Raw genomic sequence first — 22,524 nt, forward strand, 5'->3', positions numbered from 1 at the left:
CTAACATGTGTCCCATACTGACTTCCAAGGCTCCTCCAGCAGGAGCCTGTGTCACTATACACCTTCCCTTCCCTGTCGTGCTTCCCAGCTCCCTGCCAGGGTCACCTGGAATCACTGTACTGCTTTCTGCCCCAAACCTCTGGGGACCCACCCCAAGACCCTTTTAGTCTTAATATTAAGCCAGGTTTTCCAAATGAGTGGTGAGGAGCTTTCAAAAGAAAGAGCACACACTTTTCCACTCAATTATTCTTTTTTCTCCAAAAATAGAGCTCTTTATTTAAAAACCAACAAGCATGAAGACATTATTCAAATATGATGTAAACATAGAACAAAATTAGAAATAAATACGAGTATGTAAGAACAGTACATAATCTTCTCAATACCCTAAAGAATTCACATGTTGCTTTATCCTAAGGCACGACTGACCATCCACCTCAGGTCCCTCCCAAGTGGGTCCAGTCCAGGACTTGCCACTCCCACCCACTGCGCATGTGAAAGGGCTTTGTAAACAGTTAAGTGCTGAGCATGCAAGACAAATATATTGATTATCATGCCTTTTCCCAATGCTTTCCTAATGTTTCAATGTTCATTAAACTTTGAAAGAAAATTCTGTATGAAAATAACACGGGTTAAGACCAGAAATAAAGTGAGAATTTCATATAGGTCTAAGGCAATAGTGATGACAACGTTCATTACTACTTTTTAAAAATTACCTCCATGAAGCAGCTTGGCTGGACTGTCCCTAAGCCAAAGCCTTCCCCAGCTCCAAGGTTTCCATTTGTTCTTCCTCTTCTGTGCTCAGTGGTGCAGACAAACTTCATTGCAGGGAAAGCCCCTGGGGAGATGTGCACGTTTGTTTGTTTGTGTGTGTGTGTGTGTGTTCATGTGTCTGGGCAGTGACCCACCCATTTAGTGACCCTTGGAAATCCTGGCTGACATCTTTGTACTTTGTTGATGTGGCCAAGAGGTCAGGGGTTGGCCTGGCTGGGCAGAGATGGAAGATCTCACCCTTGAGAACATACACAATGGTCTTTAGGGCATTGCCGGCTGACCTTGGGCAAGTACCTTTGCCTCTCTGGGCCTTAGCTGCTTCATTTGAAACAAAATAGGTGTTCGATTAAAAAAAAGCGGTTAGCTAACTTTTCCTTAGCAGTGGAATTTCACTAAACAAAACCTCCATGCAAGGTCACTGTGTGCAGTGAGGCTGCTCTGGTTGAAATGGGGGGCCTGTAATCCCTTGGTTCTCTCTTGCAACTGAAACCCATGGCCTTTGGGGTACATCGTTTGAGAACCCCTGGGCCAAGATGCTGTAAACTTTTCCAGGTCTGCTTTTTTTTTTTTTTTGAGACAGTTTCACTTTGTCGCCTTGGGTAGAGTGCCATGGTGTCACAGTCACAGCCACCTCCAACTCTTGGGCTTAAGCGATTCTCTTGCCTCAGGCTCACAAGTAGCTGGGACTACAGGTGCCCGCCACAAAGCCCGGCTATTTTTAGAGACAAGGTCTCACTCTGGCTCAGGCTGGTCTCAAACCTGTCAGTTCAACAGTCCACCCACCTCAGCCTCCCAGTGTGCTAGGATTATAGGCGTGAACCACCGTGCCTGGCCCAAATCTGTCATTTAATGCTATACCCCGATGTTGGCCTCAGAACAACACAGCTTGGTCAGTAAAATGGCTAAGAAGATCCTTTCTTTACAAATGGAGAAAGAGAAGTCCTGGCAGTTTACATGGACATAGAACCAAGCTTGTGCAGACTCTTGGGCATGAAACAAACATCTCAGTCCTATGGGTGAAAATTCAGCTTTGCTTGTCCACATACAGTGGGTGTAGGTTAACTGAGGACACATCACCACCTCCAGGTAAGGAGTCACCTGTATCCAGAAGACACTAGTTTCTCATAATTGAAAGGGAGAATGGGACTTCTAACCACAGCAATCAACTGAGGGGTCTGAAGTGTTGTCCAAAACAGGGACTACAGGCCCTCAAGTCCAATCCCTGCCCACACCAAGAAATCAGACCCCTGGAGGGGAGACCACTTGGTTCCTTCCTTGGGAGGCACATTCCCATGGCCAGGTAAAGAAAGATGGACCACGGTCCCTCTCGGCTGGGGCTCGGGCTTCTGAGAGCTCGGTCTCCTGACCAGGAGGAGGGCAGGGAGAGAGGAAGGCGGGAGGCAGACCCTCCCGGTCAGATGAGCGGAAAGGCAACTGCTCCTTGTGGCTCTGGGTCACAGGTGGGAGATACCCAGGGTTTCCCTGGAGCCTAGACAGATGCAGAATCCTACCAGCCACCATGTAGAGAGGATCAGTGCCATGGTGGCCTGTGTTGCACACACCTGGGATCTCCCTGAACCCTCACCAGATCCCAGGTGGCAGCTGCAGATAAGGAAACTGAGGTACAGAGAAGGGGGGTGGCCTGCCCCAAATCATCCAGCTGGATTTGAACCCAGGTCTGTCTGACATTAAAAGCCATGCAGTGCCATGACTCCAAAGACCAAGATATGAATGATAACTGACCCTTCCTTTCCCCTCCTACACCCTCAGCCAACTAGATATTTCTTTTCAGGGCCCACCCTAGGGGGCCCATCAACCAATAGGCTGAGACCTGGGGGAAAGGAGCTCAACCATGCTGGGAAAGGCATAAGCCCCAAATATCCAAAATGTGCCTCTGGCAGCACCACCCCCACCCCTGCAAATTCCAGATGGCCCCTTGGGGGGTTGGTCTTTGACACCCACCTTTCACATTGTCTAGAGAAGATTTTTCCACCTGGCCTGTTACCCCAGGGACAGAGAGATGATGTGACACCCAACCAAACTCTGACCTCAGCCCACCCTGTCTCCATCTCTTTTAGAGCTCAGCCTAAAGTAGGTGGGTCATATGAAGGAGTGACAAATGGCCTCTAGGTATGGGTCCCTGGAATGCTGCAGTGACTCTCTGCCACCTCCAGAAGGTGTGAGGTCTCTCAAGTTTCACTGGTGTCTTCTTGGGTCACTGGGGTAGCCAGCAGCTGTGACGGCAGCACCAGATTTGGTAGGAAGATGGGACAGCTCACCTGGCCACATAGTGGCCCAGCATCCTTTCCTTGGTCCTCAGAGTGCTCTCAGGCTCCAAGGTGCCTGCAGAGCTGTCATCAACCTCTGATTCCCTTCCACCCTCATCATCTTCCACCTCTTCCTCTTCCTCCTTAGGGCTGCTGTCCCATTTGAGGGTCAGTGTCCACAGTGAAACTGGGGGCTCCCCAGGGACCAGAGCCAGCACTGGGGATGAGGAGCCCCAGGTGGCCCAGGAGGAGAGGGCATCTTCTGGGAGCTCTTCCAGGTAACCCGAGTCCTTGGAGAATTCAGATGGTGGCAGGGCCTCCCCATGCCTGTCTTCCCTCAGCTCTTGGTCCGGCCCCTTTCTAGCCAAACAGCCAGACGATCTGGCCTCATCCCAGAGGGAGGAGTCTGCAGTGCTGGCCCAACTCTGGTCTGAAGAGTCCCAGGCAGAGGAGCCTTTGCCCTGGACCAGAGGTGCCCAGGGTCTCCCTGAGTCTACCCCTTCTGCCTTAGGGAACCCTGGTACCCAATGCTCTTGCCCCAGAAAAGGGGGAGGCTCGATGTAGGGCTGGAAAGTGACGCTGCCCTCTGAGTCCTCCTCATCTTCCTCCTGGTCCTCATCACCATCCTTCTCTGATCCTATTTGTAGGGTGGCCGGGGCCCTGACTCTAGAGGTCACTCTGGCCCTTCCAGCCAGCTCTTTTTGGGGACAGAGGACCAAGTCATCCAGGAACTGTGGTTCACTGGGTTGAAAGGCTTCCATGGGGTGTCTGTGTCCAGAAAAGTCCTGATTTGGGGCAGGGAGAGAAGAGCACATAGTCAGGCTTTCCTGAGCACAGTTGCTTTAGTCTGAGTTCCTGTGTAAGCTGGGAACAGCACAGGAAGGGACAGGGGGAGCAGCTGACGAGGGGTGTTACTGGGCTCCCACAACAAGGGTGGCTGCTGCTGAATCCTGCTGGGGACTCAGGGGCCACCGGAGCACATGCACAGCAGGGCCATCCCATGGGGTAGAGACGCCGGGGCATCTATCCACAGCTCCTGCCAGCCACTGCTGGGGGAAGTAGGAGCCAGTGGTGGTGCTAATTCCCTGCCATGTGCAGCCTCCCACGTGCCCGGGCCAGAGGCAGCCCCCCAGAGTACAGCTGCTGTTGTGGGGGTCTGGTGGGGATGCTCCTTAACAGGGAGGGTGAAGGGATGCAGCAGGGCACAGATTTGTCTATCTGAGGTTGTTTTCTGACAATTAGAAGGGTTCCCTCACAGTTCATGGAGACAAGAAGCTTGAAAATGCTCCCCCTGATACCCAGAATCACCCTCAAAGCCCCTGTGCCCATGGGAGTGTCCACTGAGCCTCACCTATGGCCAAGCCTCACTGGCTGCCCTCATCTGAGCAAGGTGACCCATCCAAACTCCCTGGTTGCCCTCTGCCCCAGCTGACCCCTAGGCCCTAAGTGAGCAAATTCCACGGTTGACCTGGGCAAGTGGCAGCCTTGGTTGAACTGTGAATTGAGCACTGGGGCCCTTCTAAGACCTCCCCCCTCCCCCTTCCCTCTGGGCATCTTCCCTGAGGTTCAAGGTCAGATCAGCACTTGACTGGATTCTTAGCAGAGGTGAAGTTATTTAAGGCTCCCCTTCCTCCCAGGAGTATTTGCTATTTTATTTGGTGCTAAATGAATGCACTACCAGTGGTGGAAATTCAGATACAAAGACAGGAGACATCCTGCCCTCAGGACCAGCTTGATGCCACGTGAACCACTGCTAACTCCAGCCCCACTCCCTTACTCCCAACACCCATCCCCGCCTGCCAAACACCCCCACATTTGTCATACCAGAACTTGCGGCGTCTTTTGCAGCTGAAACCAGGGGTTCCTCGTGAGGCTCTTCCAGATCACAACCCCTAAGACGATTACTATCAGCCCGGGGAGAAGTGGCGGCAACCCCAGCAATGTCCAGTTGGGTCCTAAGGAGGGAAAAACAGCAGTAAGTAGAGAAACAGCAACAGTGGCTCCTGTCCACCAACCGGAAAGGTGCTACATGCGTGTTTCACCTGTGCTGCCCAGTTTAATCCTCCTAAGAATAACCCAACCTACAGATCGTGAAGACTGCGGTTCAGAGGTTATGTGAGCTGTCCAGACATGCAATGGACGTGGTAGAGCTGTGGTTAGGTGAGTCTATCTCTAATCTAATGCTCTTTCCCACCACGTCAAGGAACTCCTGAGGCCAGAGGGAAAGTCCCCACTTCTACACGACTTTGCACCCACCTGGGGCCCCCATGAGGAAGCAGATGGGCTTAGAGAACTCGCTGTATTTGGGGACAGTGAGGGTGTAGATGGTTCTGGCACTGAGGCAGTGGCGTTCGTAGGTGGCCGTCTGGTGGGGGATGTGGACTGGCTGGCCGTAGGGGGCGACTGCAACTAGAGTCTGGCGAAAGAAGCAGATATGAGTTAGCTGCAGTGAGGGACAGTTCTGCACAGCAAGGACAAGGGGGAGTTGGCAGGCAGTATCATTCCCAAACCTCCTTTTCTTTTCCTGCATTCAAATTCAAGTGTTGAAGGAGCCCTTTCCAACACTACCTGATTTCTTTTCAGCTGAGCCTCGAGGTAGGGATGGCCAGAGTTCAGAGCAGCCTATCACTTGGAGTCATTCCCATGTGTACGTGACCATGACCTGTAGGTCTCCACTCTGGGGGACAGATTCCTCGGGCTTCCCAGGCTATTGAGGAGGGGATCATTCAGCCATCACAGGCACAGAAAATTCTACAGCTGCATTGTCCATTTCAGTAGGCAGTGGTCACATGGTCTCCGAGCACATGAGATATAGCTGGTGCAAACAGAGATGTGCTCTAAGTTCAAAACCCATGTCAGACTTCAAAGATGCAGTGGAAGAAAATGTAAAATATCCCAATGGTTTTTAATCTTACATTATATTGGATGAAATAAAATCTGTTATTAAGAGTAACTTCCCTTTTTACTTAATGTACAGGATTTAAAATTGCATATGGGTCAGGTGCAGTGGCTCATGCCGGTAACCCCAGCCCCTTGAGAGGTTGAAGAGGGAGGATCACTTAAGGCCAGGCATTCCAGACGAGTCTGGAGCAATATAGTGAGAACTGTTTCTACAAGAGAAAACAATTTAAAAATTAACTGGGAATGGCGACACATGCCTGTGGTCCCAGCTACTCAGGAGGCTGAAGCAAAAGGATCACTTGAGCTCAGGTGTTTGAGGTTGCAGTGAACTTTGATCTTGCCATTGCCCTCCAGCTGGGTGAGAAAAAGACATTTTCCTCAATAACTAACTAACTAGATAAATAAATAAAATAAAATAGCAAAGGGGTATATTCTGTTGGGTGATGATGGTCTAGAATATTTGTGAGGTTTTTTTTTTGTGATTTTTGGCTGGGGCTGGGTTTGAACCCACCACCTCCGGCATATGGGACCGGCGCCCTACTCCTTGAGCCACAGGCGCCGCCCCTATTTGTGAGGTTTTTAAAGGAAGGAACCACACTGGATTCAGAACTATGGCCCTGGGATCCAGCACACAGAAAATCAGGAGTGCTCGGGCTAGGTGCAGTGGCTCACGCCTGTAATCCCAACGCCAAGGAGGTTAAGGCAGGTGGACTGCCTGAGCTCACCAGCCTGAGCAAGAGATTCCACCTCTAAAAATAGCTGGGCGTTGTGGCAGGCTCCTGTAGTCCCACCTACTTGGGAGGCTGAGGCAAGAGAATCACTTGAGCCCAAGAGTTAGAGGTTGCTGTGAGCTATGATGTCACAGCACTGTACTGAAGGTGACAAAGTGAGATGCTGTCGAAAAAAAGAGGAAAATCAGGAGTGCTTGTGTTAGTTTTTTTTTGGCCGGGGCTGGGTTTGAACCTGCCACCTCTGGTATATGGGGCTGGTGCCCTACTCCTTTGAGCCATAGGTGCCGCCCTGCATGTGTTAGTTTAGTCAGGCAGAAGCAAGAATGAATAAGAGCCGGGGTCAGTAACTTACAGCCCATGGGTCAAATCTGATCCACCACCTACGCAGCGATGCACATCCACAAGCATGTTGTGCTGCTTTTGTGCTACAATTGCAAAGCTGACTTATCCTGAGAGACCACAATGCCCCCACAGCCAGAAATATCTATGGTCTGGGCCTTTGCAAAAAAAGTCTGCCAACTCTCAACATAGATAAAGAAATATAGGCCGGGTGTGGTGGCTCATGCCTGTAATCCTAGGCATTAGCCACTCTGGGAGGCCAAGACAGGAGGATTGCTAGAGGTCAGGAGTTTGAGACCAGCCTGAGTAAGAGCAAGACCCCATCTCTAAAAATAGCCAGATGTTGTGGTGGGCACCTGTAGTCCCAGCTACTTGGGAGACTAACACAAGAGGATCACATGAGCCCAGGAGTTAGAGGCTGCTGTGAGCTGTGATGCTACAGCACTCTATCCAGGGCAACATAGTGAGACTGTCTCAAAAAAAAAAAAAAAGAAAAAAGAAAGAAAGAAATGCAGATACACACACGCATAATAGGAGTTATCTATGGCATCTCTGGGTGCCTTTGGTTTGCTTCTTCGAGCTTATCTATATTTTCTGGCTTTTCTGTACTGAATCTGGTGACTTGGCAAGTAGGCCTCTCATAGCTCATCATACTTCAATCAGATTTCATTAGGAAAAAGAAAGTTAGGTAGAAAACTGCTGTATTGTGGCCCCTGTCCTGTGCAGGGTGCTCTCCCGGTACTTGGTCTCTTTGGTGGACAAGGGCAGGGTGGGCCACAGGCCAGGCACACTGTGTGTAGGTCAGGGCTGACTGCCAGGGTCAGGGCTGTATGGTGGGAAGGCTTCCTGGAGGCGGGGTGAAGGGTGAGTGCGGGAGCAGGCTGGGGATGAGCAGGTGGGGTGGGGGAGGGGCCTAGCCTGGGGGCAGGAAAGGAGCTTTCTACCTTGTTTCTGGCCCCTTCCTTCCAGAATGCCACCTCATAGTTCAGATCTGGCGGGGGCAGGCACGGGGGCAGCTGGTACGTGGCAGTGGCTCTCACCGTCTCCTCCATCAGATTCACCACCAGGACAGGCGGGGCTGGCTTCACTGCAAAAAAAGAAACAGAGCAGGGCCTTTCAGGACCCTTTGCCTCCCTCCAGGCCTGAGGGCTCCCTTAGGAAGGGAAAAGGAACAATGGTATGTGTCCAACACCCTGGACATCAAGTGCTGTATAGCTTTTAAGTCCAGCACTGACCCTGGGAGGAAGGTATCACTATTTCTACTTTACAGAAGGCAAAACTGAAGCTGGGGAAGGTGAAAGGGTCTGGCTAAGCTCACACTTGACCTGCCTTTACTTTTGCTGTCCCTACCACTTGGGTGCCCTCCCCTTGTAACCAGAACTGGCGCAACAGAGTCCTCCTCACACGTCAAATCTCTCTGACTTCTTCTGCTCCGTCCCTTCTGCCTCTGGTGGGAGAAAATTCTCTGCTTTTAGATTAGACTGGGGCCATCTGGGTCATCCAGAATATATCTCCCTATTTTCAGGTCACATCTCCGTCTGCTTTCTGCTGCTATCACAGAGTAACGCACACTGGGTGATTTATAATAAACAGAAATTTGGCTCACAGTTCTGGAGGCCCAGAAGTGGAAGAGCTTGATGCTTTTATGACACCCCGCTCTCCTAACAAACCCACTCCCAAGACAATGACATCATTCAGCATGAGGGCAGACCCCTATGGCCTCATCATCTCTTATCAATCCCACCTCTTAATACAATCACAGTGGCAACACATTCAAACCACAGCAGTTCATAACCTTAATTAAAATTCCTTTTGCCAGGCCATAATAACATCTAACATATTCACAGGTTCCAGAAATTAGGGCAGAACATCTTGGGAGGGTCATTTTGTCTACCGTGATCCTCCCTCTGGCTCCCTCCAATTCATGGCCCTTTCAAATGCAAAATACATTCACCCTATCCCAAGGCCCCCCAAGGCCTCATCTCATAGTCTCCAAAATCTTATCATCAATAGTATCTAAATCAGAATCAGATGAGACATTGGCTATCATCTATTCAGTACAACTCCTGGGGCACAATTTCTTTCCAAATGTGAGCCTAAAAGTAAAGAATGAGCTATCTTTTCCTGACAGAGAATGGTGGGACAGGCACGGGATAACAGGTACGGACAATCTAGCTCAAACATGGGGAAACAGAAGATAAAACGGAGCAATGACCCAAAGCAGTTTCAAAACCAGCCAAGAAAACTCCATCAAGTTTCAAAACCTGCGATTAACTCTTCCTGCCTCTTAGTTCTGAGCTTTGAGCTTCTGGTTCCGCCCTCTGAGTCACCCTTCATTTTTCTCTAAAGACAGCAGGTATTTAGCAGCTAAGCAGTTTTTTGTTTTTTTTTTTTTTTCCGAGACAGTCTCACTATGTCATCCTCGGTAGAGTGCCATGGCGTCACAGCTCACAGCAACCTTAAACTCTGGGGCTTAAGCAATTCTCTCGCCTCAGCCTCCCAAGTAGCTGGGACTACAGGCGCCTGCCACAACGCCCGGCTATTTTTTTGTTGCATTTGTCCTTGTTGTTTAGCTGGCCCGAGCCAGGTTCGAACCTGCCAGCTTTGATGTATGTGGTTGGTGCCATAACCACTGTGCTATGGGCACCGAGCCCAGCTAAGTAGTTTTATGAGCCTGCATCTCACCAGTAGGGGATGGGGATGCCACAACCTTTGATTTCAAACTCTGTGGTCCTTTTAGTTCAAGCTGGCAGTATTTCTGCAGATATAAAGTTCCCAAGAACTTTAGGGGTCTCCTATGGATGTCATGGGATCTAATCCACTAGACAAAAGCCAAGTCCACAAATCTTTTTTGGGATAAGCCCTTCTCTACTTTTAGCTTCAACTGCAGACAGCTGAGGGACAATGCTCTTTCCTACGGGTCCCCTGGTTCACTGAGGGACACTGGGAATCATACCCTTAAATCTTTTAATAAAGAGCCTTTCCTGTGACTGAATAGTTCGATCTTTTGATCCTTCTGGGGTTTTAGTAAAAGATGGTATAATCAGTTGGCTGTTTTTCTGCCACATGTTTGGAGTTCTCTCATTTTTGGAATCTCTTCATTTTAATGTATTTTGCGGTCTGGATAGGTTAAGAATTTCTCAAATCAGCAAGCCCTAGTTCCTTGTTATTTAAGTTCTTCCCTCAATTTCTCTCTCTCCCCTTGCACTTTACTGTAAGCAACAAGAAAAAAACAGGCTTGGGTGGTGCCTGTGACTCAGTGGGTAGAGCACCAGCCCCATATACCAAGGGTGACAAACTCGAACCCAGCTCCGGCCAGCTAAAACAGCAGCAGCATCTGCAACAAAAATAGCCGCTGTTGTGGCAGGTGCCTGTAGTCCTAGCAACTCAGGAGGCTGAGGCAAGAGAATCGCCCTAGCCCAAAAGCTGGAGGTCTCTGTGAGCTGTGACGCCACAACACTCTACAGAGGGCGACAAAGTAAAACTTTGTCTCAAAAAAAAGAAAAAAAAAAAAAAAACAGGCTGTACCTTCAACACTGTGTCTAGACATCTCAGATAAATTTTCAAGCTCCTTGCTTACAAGTTCTGCTTTCTGCACACCTTCAGGGAACAATTCTGCTCAGCTTCCTGCCAGTATGTCTCAAGGACAACCCTTTCACTAGTTATTTCACTAATTAGTTTTTAATTGTCTGGGATTCATTGAGGGTACAAAGAATTAGCTTACACTGATTGCATTTGTTAAAGTCCCTCTTATAACTGGGTCCTGCCCCCGACAGGTGTGCCATACCCTGTGACCCCATTCCCTTCTCTCCTCCCCTCTCCCCACTTGCTCATTCTACTACCCACCCTTGTATTAGCTCATCTACTGCCTTTATACTGGAATAGAGTACATTGGATTTTTGCTTCTCCATTCTTGGGCTTATGATGCTTTACTAAGAAGAATGTGTTCCAACTCCATCCAGGTTAATATGCAAGATGTCAAGTCTCCATTTTTTTAAATGGCTGAATAGTATTCCATGATGTACATATACCACAGCTTGTTAATCCACTCCTGGGTTGGTGGGCATTTAGACTGTTTCCCCTTTTTGGTGATTGTAAATTGAGCTGCCATAAACAGTCTAATGCAAATGTCCTTATTATGAAAGGATTTTTTTTTCTTCTGGGTAGATGTCTAGTAATGGGATTGCAGGATCAAATGGGAGGTCTAATTTGAGTTCTTTGAGGATTCTCTATACTTCCTTTCACAAAGGTTGTATTAGTTTGCAGTCCCACCAGCAGTGTAAAAGTGCTCCCATCTCTCCACATCCACATAAGCATCTTCAGCTCTGAGGCTTTGTGATGTGGGCCCTTCACTGGGGTTAGCTGATATCTTAGGGAAGTTTTGATTTGCATTTCTCTGATGATTAGGGATGACGAGTATTTTTTCATGTTTGTTAGCCATTCGTCTGTCTTCTTTAGACAAGGTTCTAATTCATCTCTCTTGCCCAGTGATATATGGGATTGGTGGTCTTTTTTTGTTGATTAATTTGAGTTCTCTATAGATCCTAGCTATCAAGTTTCTGTCTGATTCATAATATGCAAATATCTTTTCCCACTCTGAAGCTTGTCTGTTCGCTTTGGTTGTTGTTTCCTTAGCTGTACAGAAGCTTTTCAGTTTAATTAAGTCCCATTTGTTTATTTTTGTTGTTGCAATTGCCATGAAATCTTCATAAAATCTTTCCCCAGGCCAATTTATATCTTCAAGTGTTTTGCCCACACTTTCTTTGAGGATTTAAATATTTTATCCATCTTGAATCAATTTACGTAAGTAGTGAGAGGTGCAGGTCCAGTTTCAGTGGTTATCAGTTCTGCCAACACTATTGAATAGATTGTTTTCTCCTGTGTATGTTTTTATTTTATTTATCAAAGACCAGGTGGCTGTAAGAAGTTAATTTCATCTCATGATTTTCTATTCAGTTCCAAATTCCATGCTGTTTTGATCACTATGGCCTTTCAGTATAGCTAAAGTCTGGTAGAGTGATACCGCCAGCTTTGTTTTTATGAAGAATTGCCTACACTATATGGGGTTTCTTCTGGTTCCATATAAAATGAAGAATTATTTTTTCTAAATCTTGAAAGTATGATGATGTTATTTTAATGGGGATTGCATTGAATGTGTAGATTGCTTTGGGAAGTATATACATTTTGACAATTTTGATTCTTCCCAGCCATGAGCATGGTATGTTCTTCCATTTGTTAATATCCTCTGCTATTTCTTTTCTTAGGGTTTCATAATTTTCTTTGTAGAGGTACTTTATCTCTTTCGTTATGTATGTTCCTATGTATTTCTTTCTTTCTCTTTTTTGAAGCTACTGTGAAGGGAATTGTGTCCTTGATCAGCTTCTCATCTTGGCCGTTATTGGCATATACAAAGGCTACTACTGATTTGTGGACATTGATTTTATATCCTGAGACATTGCTGTATTTTTTGATCACTTCCAGGAGTCTTATGGTTGAGTCTTTGGGGTTCTTTAAATATATGATCATATCATTGGCAAAGAGCAAGAGTTTGACCTTCTCTGCCCCCATATGGATGCCCTTTATTTCCTTCTCTTGCTTGATTGTATTGACCAGAACTTCCAACGGTATGTTGAATAGTAGTGGCAAAAGAGGACAACCTTATCTAGTTCCAGTTCTAAGTGGAAAGGATTTCAATTTTACTCCGTTCAATATAATATTAGCTGTGGGTTTATTGTAGTTGGTTTTGATCAGATTCAGAAATGTGCCACCTATACCTAAATTCTTAAGTGTTCTAATTAGAAAAGGATGCTGAATTTTATTGAATGCTTTTTTGGCATCTACTGAGAGATCATATGGTCTTTGCTTTTGCTTCTGTTGATATGGTGAATTACATTTATGGACTTGCATATGTTAAACCAGCCTTGCATCCCTGGGATGAAACCTATTAGATCATGATGAATGATTTTTCTTTCTTTTTTTTTTTTTTTGTAGAGACAGAGTCTCATTTTACTGCCCTCTGTAGAGTGCCGTGGCGTCACACGGCTCACAGCAACCTCCAGCTCTTGGGCTTATGTGATTCTCTTGCCTCAGCCTCCCAAGCAGCTGGGACTACAGGTGCCGGCCACAACGCCCGGCTATTTTTTTGTTGCAGTTTGGCCGGGGCTGGGTTTGAACCCGCCATCCTCGGCATATGGGGCCGGTGCCCTACTCACTGAGCCACAGGCACCTCCCATGATGAATGATTTTTTAAAAACATGTAGCTGTAATCTATTGGCTAGGGTTTATTTATTTATTTTATTTATTTATTTATTTTTTTGAGACAGAGCCTCATTGTCACCCGGAGTAAAGTGCCGTGGCATCACAGCTCACAGCAACTGCCAACTCCTGGGCTTAAGCAATTTTCTTGCCTCAGCCTCCCAAGGAGCTGGGACTACAGGCACCAAAAAACAACACAGGGCTGTTTTTTGGTTGTAGTTGTCATTGTTGTTTGGCAGGCCCTGGCTGGATTCAAACCCACCACCTCTGGTGTATGTGGCTGGCACCTTGGCTACATACGGCACCTTAGCTGCTTCAGCAACAGGAGCCAAGCTATATTGGCTAGGATTTCATTGAGAATTTTTCCATCTACATTCATTAGTGAAATTGGTCTTAAATTCTCCTTTTTAGTTGGGTCTATTCCTGGTTTTGGTATCAGGGTGATGTTTGCTTTGTAGAACATGTTGAGGAAGATTCTTTCCTTCTCAATTTTTTGGAATAATTTCAACAGTATGGGTATAAGCTCTTCTATGAAGGTTTGATAAAATTCTTGTATGAAGCCATCTGGACCAGGGCTTTTTTTTGTTGGAAGATTTTTTTTTTTAATTATTTTTTAGATCTAAGTTCTTGAAATAGGTCTGTTCAAGAGATCTATTTCTTCTTGATTAAGTCTAGGGACAGGGTGTGATTCCGGGTATTGATCCATTTCCTCCACATTGTCAAATTTCTGGGCATAGAGTTTCTTGTAGTATTCAAAGATCTCTTGTATCTCTGTGGCATCTGTTGTTATTTCCTTTTATTGTTTCTGATTGAGGTTATTAGAGACTTTACTTTTCTGTTTTTAGTTAATCTGGTCAAAGATTTGATTTTATTTTTTCAAAAAACCAACCCTTTGTTTCATTAATTTTCTGAATGATTCTTTTGTTTTCGATTTCATTAATCTCTAATTTAATTTTGGTTATAACTTTTCTTCCGCTGGGTTTGGGATTAGATTGTTCTTCTTTTTCCAATTCCATAAGATGGTTCATGAGTTTGTTGATGCACTCTATTTCTGTTTTTCGAATTTAAGCATTTAATGTGGTAAATTTCCCTCTTAACTGCTTTTGCTATATCTCACAGGTTTTGGTAACTTGTGTCTTCATTATTGTTATGTTTGAGGAATTTAATGATTGCCTTTTTCTTTTTAACAGTAGTAGTAGTCTTTTATTTTGAATATCTATTATGCCATGAATTCTTAGGGAAAAGGTTCTAGTAGCTCAGGGAGGCGCCTTGCCATTGAATGTGACAAAGCATTGTATGACTATAATGCCATGAATTCACGGGGGACAGGTTCCAGCACCTTATATCACTGTTACATGGGGTCTGTTGGTTATCCTGTGTGCTATGCTAGACACCTATTATGCCATGAATTCATGGGGAATAAATAGGTTCCAGCACCTAATATCATGGTTCCATTTGTTCTCCTGTGTGCTATGTTATTGCCTGTTATGCCATGAATTCATAGGGAATGGGTTCCAGGAGCTCAAGCTCCTTTATGTTGGTTCTCACAAAGTGCACTTCTCTGGGTGGAGTAGGCTGACACTTTAGTTGAACCCAGGTACCTTTCTCTTTGGCTTCCTTCTTTTTCTGATCATTTTCCTTCACGTGTTTCAGGAAGTAATCTCAGCTCTTAGAGTGCTTAATATGCTCAATATGAACATTAATCCTCTTGGCAAGAATCTTACCCTTTACTTGTTTGTTTACAACAATGCCAACAGCATGCTGGGTAACACTGTAGACTCTTCCAGTTTTGCCATGGTAACATTCGTGTGGCATACCTTTTTAAACAGTACCCATTACCTTGATGTCTACAATATCACCTTTCTTATAGATTCACATATATGTGGCCAAAGGAACAACTCCATGTTTTCTAAAAGGTCTAGAGAACATGTATCAGATGCCTCTCCTCTTTCCCTTTGTGTTTGTCATTTGGTGAATTGCTGGATGATGGCATCTCCAGCTGAAAGGAAATGGAATGTAATGATTTCCTCTGTTATCTCTTCCTGAACCCAATTATCATTCAGCATAAGGTTGTTTAATTTCCAGGTCTAGGTGTGAGGTTGAATGTTTTTGTTGGAGTTCAGTTCCACCTTTATTAGCTTGTGCTCTGATAAGAGACAAGGTATAATTTCTATTCTTTAAATTTTGCTGAGGTTTGATTTGTAACCTAGGATGTGGTTGATTTTGGAGTACATACCATGGGCTGATGAGAAAAATGCATATTCCTTAGCTTTGGATGGTATGTTCTGTACATGTCTATTAACCCCATTTTTTCTAGGGTCATGTTTAAGCTCTTTGTACTTTTGTTTAGTTTCTGTTTAGAGAATCTGTCCAGTTCTGCTAGAGGGTGTTAAAGTCCCCAACTATTATGGTCTTATGGGATATCATATTGCTCAGACCCATCAAGGTCTGTTTCATAAATCTGGAAGCATTTAAGTTGGGTGCATAAATTTTTTTTTTTTTTTTTTTTTGAGACAGAGTCTCACTATGTTGCCCTCGGTAACCTCAAACTCTTGCACGTAAGTGATTCTCTTGTCTCCGCCACCCAAGTAGCTGGAACTACAGGCGTCCATCACAATGCCTGGCTATTTTTTGGTTGCAGTTGTCATTGTTGTTTAGCAGGCCTGGGTCAGGCCTGAACCCGCTAACTTTTGTGTATGTGGCCAGTGCCCTACTCACTGAGCTATGGGTGCTGAGAGTGGGTGCATAAATATTTAAAATATTTAAAATTGAAATGTCTTCTTGTTGTCTTGTTTCTTTGACCAGTATAAAGTGTCCATCTTTGTCTTTCTAAACATTAGTTGCTTTAAAACCACTTGTATCTGAAAATAAGATTGCAACCCCTCCTTTCTTCTGATTTCCATTTGCTTTTAATACTATTTTCCGGGTGGCACCTGTGGCTCAAAGGGGTAGGGCGCTGGCCCCATACGCCAGAGGTGGCAGGTTCAAACCCAGCCCCAGCCAAAAACTTTTTAAAAATACTATTTTCCACCCCTTAACGTTGAGTCTTGATTTGTCCTTCAAGGTTAGGTATGTCTCCTGGAGATAGTGTATGGATGGCTTGTGCTTTTTTATCCAATCAGCCAGCCAGTCCTTCTTCAGTGGTGAATTCAGTCCATTGACATTTATTGAGAGAAATGGTGGAGTTCTATTCATCTTATTTTGTGAAAGTCTATTGTGTAGTTTTATCTTTTGTGCCATTGTGGAAGCTAAGTTTTGACCTGTAGCTTCTGGGTGTTTACTTTGCTGGTGGTGCACTGTGGTGGTCAGTGTTGAAAAGAGGTCTAAGTATGTCCTGTAGAGCTGGTCATGTTGCGGTGAATTTCCTCAGTTCTTGTATATCCACAAAAGATTTGATTTCTCCATCAATTTTGAAGCTTAGTTTAGCAGGGTACAGAATTGTGGGCCAAAAATTGTTGTGTTTAAGAATGTTGAAGGTGGATGACCATGCTCTTCTGGATTGGAAGGTTTCAGTTGAAAAAAATGCTGTCATCCTAATGGCTCTGTCTCTGTGGGTCAGTTGGTGCTTACTCCTGGCTGCTTATAGAATTTTTTCTTTCATCTTCACTTTGGACAGGTTCATTACTAAATGTCTTGGAGAGGCTCTGTTGAGTTGAGATAACCTGGGGTTCAATATCTATCTGAAAGGAGTGTGTCAGGGTCTTTAGTAAAACTTTGGAAGTTTTCATTTATGATAGTCTCCAGTGGCCTTCCATTTCTTTGGGACAATCTTCTTCCCTTTCAGGAATCCCTATTATTCGTACGTTTGAACACTTCATGGAGTCTCGTAGTTCTCTAAGTGCCTGTTCTGCTTTCTCTCTTCTTTTCTGCCTCTTTAACTACTAGGGTTAACTCGAAAACTTTATCCTCTAGCTCTGAGGTTCTTTCTTCTCTATGGTCTAACCTATTTTTGCTACTTTCTATGGCATATTTACATTCCCTGATTGTCTCCTTCATTCCCTTAAGCTCTGCCATACCTTTTCTATATTTTACATATCTCTTCTCTGACTTTTGATATTGTCTTTGCATTTTCTTGTCTATTCCTTTTATTGTGTTTATCATCCATATTTTAAATTCCCTTTCTGTCAAGTCCATTAATTCATTGTAGGTACAGTTTTCTGCAGTAGCTGCCTCATGGTCCCTTGGGTGAGTTCCTCTGTTTTGGCTTTTCATGTTATCTGAATTTTTCTGTTGGTTCTTCCTCATGGGTTCTTTCTTCTTGTTCACCTCCTTATCCTCCTTTTTTGTTCTCACTCCCTCCTTTGTTTCAAACAGAACTCCTTGCTCTTTTTTTTTTTTTTTTTTTGAGACAGAATCTGACTGTGCCATACTCGGTAGAGTGCCGTGGTGTCACAGCTTACAGCAACTTCCAACTCTTGGGCTCAAGTGATTCTCTTGCCTCAGCCTCCCAAGTAGCTGGGACTACAGGCACCCACCACAATGCCTGGCTATTTTTTGTTGTTGTTGTTGTTGCAGTGTCGTTGTTGTTTAGCTGGCCCAGCTGAGTTCGAACCCGCCACCTTGGTGTATGTGGCTGGTGCCAAGCTGAAGTCCTTGCTCTTGAAGACAATATGCTGCAATATGTCTCTGTGACACCAAGTGGTGCTGTGTTTTTTTTTAAGAGACAGCACAGCCAGCAACCTCTATGGTCCTTTTTCCAAATTTTGTTGCCTTCAGTGATCACCTGATCGTTTCCTCAGCATTCAGACCCTACCAGGTTGGGATCTTAAAGTTCACAAGAATCCTTTAGGGGCAGATCTTACAGTGCCGCCTGACTCCAGTTCCCAGGGGATGTGGAAGTCCCTCAACCTGTCCCAAGAGTGGAGCTCTGATCCCAGCATGTAGAATTAAAATGGCCATGCTTTAGGCCCCTGCTAAGACCTTCTCATGACCTTCCCACATTTACATTCCCTGATTGTAAGTTCTCAGGGGGCTGCTGAGAACTTCTCAGTATGGCTGCCTTGCCAGCCACCAAACCTATGGCAAATCCACTCCAACCAGCATTCAAATGTGGTTGCTGTATGCTATTCAAGTCTGCCCACTCTTCCAAGCTTTCCACTTAATGTGCAGCTTCTCCCAACAACTGAAAACTCTGGAAAGGCTTCCTCTTGTCCCAGATCTCCATGGGGGGGGGGGGAGAAACCGGCCAATCCCAGCTGGTCTTAATCACTTGCCTAATTCATCAGATTTCCACCTCTCTAGATTATATGCTGTATCCAGCTTATCACCTCCTTGCTGTGCTCCCTGAGCTATGACTCTGGGTAAGGTCCCTGAGCTAAGGACTCTGGGTAAGGTCCCTCTCTTTTTCCCCAGTTGTTCTAAAAGAGCTCCAGCTGAACCATCCTTCTGGTCTGCCATCTTGCTCCGCCCCCCTTTCTCTAATTTTTAATAACACATTTATCACCTTGTAAATCAGGGCCTTTAGTATCCACATTTCTGCTAATAGCCTCTTCACAATGCTTTAGGTATTCTGGAAGAAGATTTAGGTTTTCTCTGTAACACTCCTTGTTTTCTTCTGAGCCTTCATGAGCAGAGTCTTTAATGTTTATATTTGTATTGTGAAAACTAAGACACCACCTTCCAAGGTCCAGCTGAAATGTCACTTCTTACATGCAGCTTTCCTGGACTCCTAGCCAGCAGGTATCTCTGCCTGCACTGGTCATCCCTGCCCTGGGCTAAACATGTGGCTTCTTTGTGATGCCACTACTTACATGTGCAGGAAACATCTACTGAGGACTGACTATGTGTCAATCCCTGGGAAGGGAGCTGATGGCAATGAGGACACAAGGCCTCTTTGGATCCTGACACCCAGGAGCTAAAAGCTCAAGAAGTAAAATATGCCAACTACCAACATTCAAGAAAGAAAGTGACCAGGGCCACAGATAAGAGTAGAAAAGGTGGCGAGGGAGTGTAGAGGCAGGTAGGCTTAGGGTGTGCTTCCAGAGAATCAGGAGACAATGTTTAAAAAATTATTTTTAATTTAATCTCCTTGTGTCTTTCCTATCATTCATCTAATCTCTCACTACTATCCATTCAACCATTGCAGTGGTTCATCCATCATTCTTCCAGCCAGACAGCCTTCCTGTCTGACTTCTCATCCTTCCTTTCCCTCCCATCCATCCTTCCTTTCTTCCCAATCATCCTTTTTTCTAACCAATATTCCTTCCTATCTTTTTCCCTAATTCGTTTATACACCCTTCTTTTTATATAGGCTGTCAGCATTCTTTTCTACTCATCCATCCTTCCCATCCATCCTTTCTTCTTTTCTTTCTAGTCCTACATATCCTCTTTTTTTTTTTCAAGTGCCAGCCTTATGGATCTTGTATTTTATGAGGAAGATGTTACAAAATAACTACATATTTAAAAATGACTTAAAGTATAAGGCCTTTATAGCTTCTCTTGAGGATAGAAACTTTTCACAATTACATATACCTACAGTTAAACCTTGAGTACATTTCAAAACACCACCTAGCACAAATCAGACCTGAAGATATGTGAGGCCCTGGAGGAGCTGAAATGGCGACCCTGAGTGAATCTGATTCAGAGAGGACATCAGATTCCTCCCCATGGACTCTACAATACTTCCTCTGCCCTAAACACGCAGCCCTCCCTTCCATGTACACCAAAGTTACTCTAAAACTCTTGAGACACTCATCTCTAATTGTCCCTGACCAGGATACTTTACTCTACCTAGTCTCTACTCTTCCCCCTATATTTTGGAATACCATACAAAGAATGAAGACTAGATTTCTGCCAGCACAAAACCCAGTTCCAATAACTGGCATGATGGGACTGGACCAGGAGAGTGGTCCTGGGCGCTATTGTCCCCTTGGAATCAGCCCTGAATGCAGGGCAGTACCAGCCCCAGTCTCCAGGGCAGGGCCAGAGGGAAGAAAAGGACACAGAGGTATCCGTTCACTAAACTAGATCAAGTTCCTCAGAGCTCACAAAGTTGAGAACATACACTCTGTTGTGGGAGATGCAAAGGCCAGTGTGCATAAAGTAAATATATCACACTCAGAGCACTATGATGCAGAAACCTGCTTTGCCTTGGTTAGTATTGATTCTCTATTCTTTGGGAACCCTAACCACTTTGAATCTAATCCACTAGCTACTACACAGGCCCCTCTCCTCTGTGACTCAGAATTCTGACAGAATTCATCCTGGCCCACCACTGGCTTTGCCTTTTTTCCCCTGGCCCTACAGTATCCTCTTGTTTTTCCTTCCTTATTCTTTGCTTCTCTTTTGCCCCTGTCCTTCCTTCCCTTCCTGGAAGTCCAACTTTTCTTTTGTATGATCTACCCACTGATCACCATCTGCCTTTTATTCTGTGAAGGTGAATTTTATGTGTCAACTTGACCAGGCTAAAGGATGCCCAGATAGCCCGTAAAACATTTTTTCTGGGCATGTCTGTGAGGGTGTTTCCAGAAGAGATTAGCATTTGAATCAGTACACTGAATGAAAAAGGAATGGCACATTTGTTGTGCATCTTCTTAATTTGGGGCACCATCTTCTCCTGCCCGTGGACACCGGAACTTTTTGGTTTTGGATGTTTGCACTTGGGGACTTATACAAGTGACCCTTTAGGTTCTCAGGCCTTTGGCCTCAGACTGGGAGTCATAGTATTGGCCTCCCTGGCTTTCAGGCCTTCAGAGTTGGACTGAATTATACCACCAGCTTTCCTGGTCCTCTAGTTTGCCGACCACATATTGCCTCCATAATTCCATGAGCCAAATCCCATAATAAATCCCCTGTTATTACATCTCTGCATATCCTGCTGGTTGTGTTTCTCTGAAAAACCTTGAGTAATACACCTTCCTATCCTTCACCTCTAATTGTTTCCTTCCTTGTAGGGTTCCATATCTTCTCCCTCCTCTTCATACTTCCTCTCTCTTCATCTATCCATCATCCATCCATCCATCCATCCATCCTTTATCCTCCCAGCCAGCTTCTTCCCATCCAAATCATCTCTTCTTTATCTACCATCCTCTCCTGCCATTCTTCATCTGATCGCTCCCTTTCCTCTTTTCAAGCCCCATTTTTGTCCTCAAACATTTTGAGAAGTCTGGGCAGCAAGTTCCAGCCCTACCCCCCACGAGGACACTGGGGACTTACCCCCTACTTGTTGCCTCACTTGCCTCACTCTTGAGTCGGGCCCAGGGGCTGTGCCCAGAGTCAGAAGGATCCAAATTCACATCGACAGTGTATCTTGGCAAATTACTTAGCTTCCATCAATCTTGTTTTATTTTTTAAAATGGAAAGATGATAATGAACTTCACGAGTTTGCTGGGAAGATTAGAAATAAATATATTGACTAAAACAATACAGTCCTCACCCAATGTTATGACTTGGGATTTTAATGGTAAGCAGGGGGGATTTTTTTCCCTCTCTTTTTCTTCTTTTCTCACAACATTTCTACAGTGTATGGAAAAACTTTTGCAATCAGACTTTTTTTTTTTTTAAAGAAATGTTTCTTAAAGAGAGAAGTTGAAAATTTTAAAAGTAGGAATAAGTATATAATATGCCTTGTGTAGTCCATGACCAAAGTGGTGCTCAATAGAGGACAATGGACATTGTTAGCAGGAAGTACAAACTGAATTGCTGGTGCTGGCTGCACCTCTCCCCAACTCCCTGATAGGCTACCAAACACTGTCCCAGGCTGTTGCTGGTCCCTCTGCCCATCTCACCAAGGCTGGCCCCAAGGCTGGGGCCTGGCCTGAGCTGTCCCAGAAAGCCATCCTCTGCTTTGGAAGTGGAAGAGATCATCAAGATGGCAGCGCTACTGAGCAAAGTTCCAGGATGGGATGGAGAGCTGAGCCTCCCGCTCAGTCCCTTACTCACAGACCTACCTTCAAAAAGGTAATCCAGGTACTTGGACTCCACCCAGGGGGATCTGGCACTGAGAGAAGCTGCCCGGACGCGCCCCTTAAACTTGTTGTACAGGTCTTGTTTCTTCAGGCACATCATGGAACACACCAGCTCCTGGGTTCCTGCACACTTTTTCACTCTTCGCCACTGTTTGGGAGTGGCAAAGCTAAAGGAGGAGACAACAGAATTTGGGAATGTGGGCTCGCCTCTTGGGGGCTGGGGAATTTAGAACAGGTGATTGCTTATCCTTCTGTTCCCCCCGATAGCCCACTGGTCCATCTGTCCAGACAGGCAGCCATTGGCTGAGAGAGAATAACAGCCTGGGCAGGGGCATAGGTTCTGGATCCAGACTG

At 45.5% G+C, this 22,524-nt stretch overlaps 1 protein-coding gene across 2 annotated transcripts in view; it reads right to left on the reverse strand.

Moving 5' to 3' along the window:
- Positions 1 to 254: 254 nt before the first annotated feature.
- The window catches only part of IFNLR1 (interferon lambda receptor 1), a 30,294-nt gene continuing 8,024 nt past the window's right edge, over positions 255 to 22,524 (reverse strand). Inside the window, exons 3-8 of one of the 2 annotated variants that reach the window (XM_053575110.1) lie at positions 22,153 to 22,337; positions 7,954 to 8,096; positions 5,295 to 5,454; positions 4,863 to 4,993; positions 3,051 to 3,823; positions 255 to 835 (exon numbers count right to left, since the gene is read on the reverse strand). In XM_053575110.1, coding sequence (XP_053431085.1) covers positions 799 to 835; positions 3,051 to 3,823; positions 4,863 to 4,993; positions 5,295 to 5,454; positions 7,954 to 8,096; positions 22,153 to 22,337 — 1,429 coding nt within the window. In that variant the 3' untranslated portion in view covers positions 255 to 798. Of the gene's footprint in view, positions 836 to 1,076; positions 3,824 to 4,862; positions 4,994 to 5,294; positions 5,455 to 7,953; positions 8,097 to 22,152; positions 22,338 to 22,524 lie in introns of those variants that run through there. The other variant, XM_053575111.1, reaches the window with a different exon arrangement.

Source organism: Nycticebus coucang, chromosome 22 (genome assembly GCF_027406575.1).
Source record: "Nycticebus coucang isolate mNycCou1 chromosome 22, mNycCou1.pri, whole genome shotgun sequence".
In the NCBI taxonomy this organism is placed as follows: Eukaryota; Metazoa; Chordata; class Mammalia; order Primates; family Lorisidae; genus Nycticebus; species Nycticebus coucang.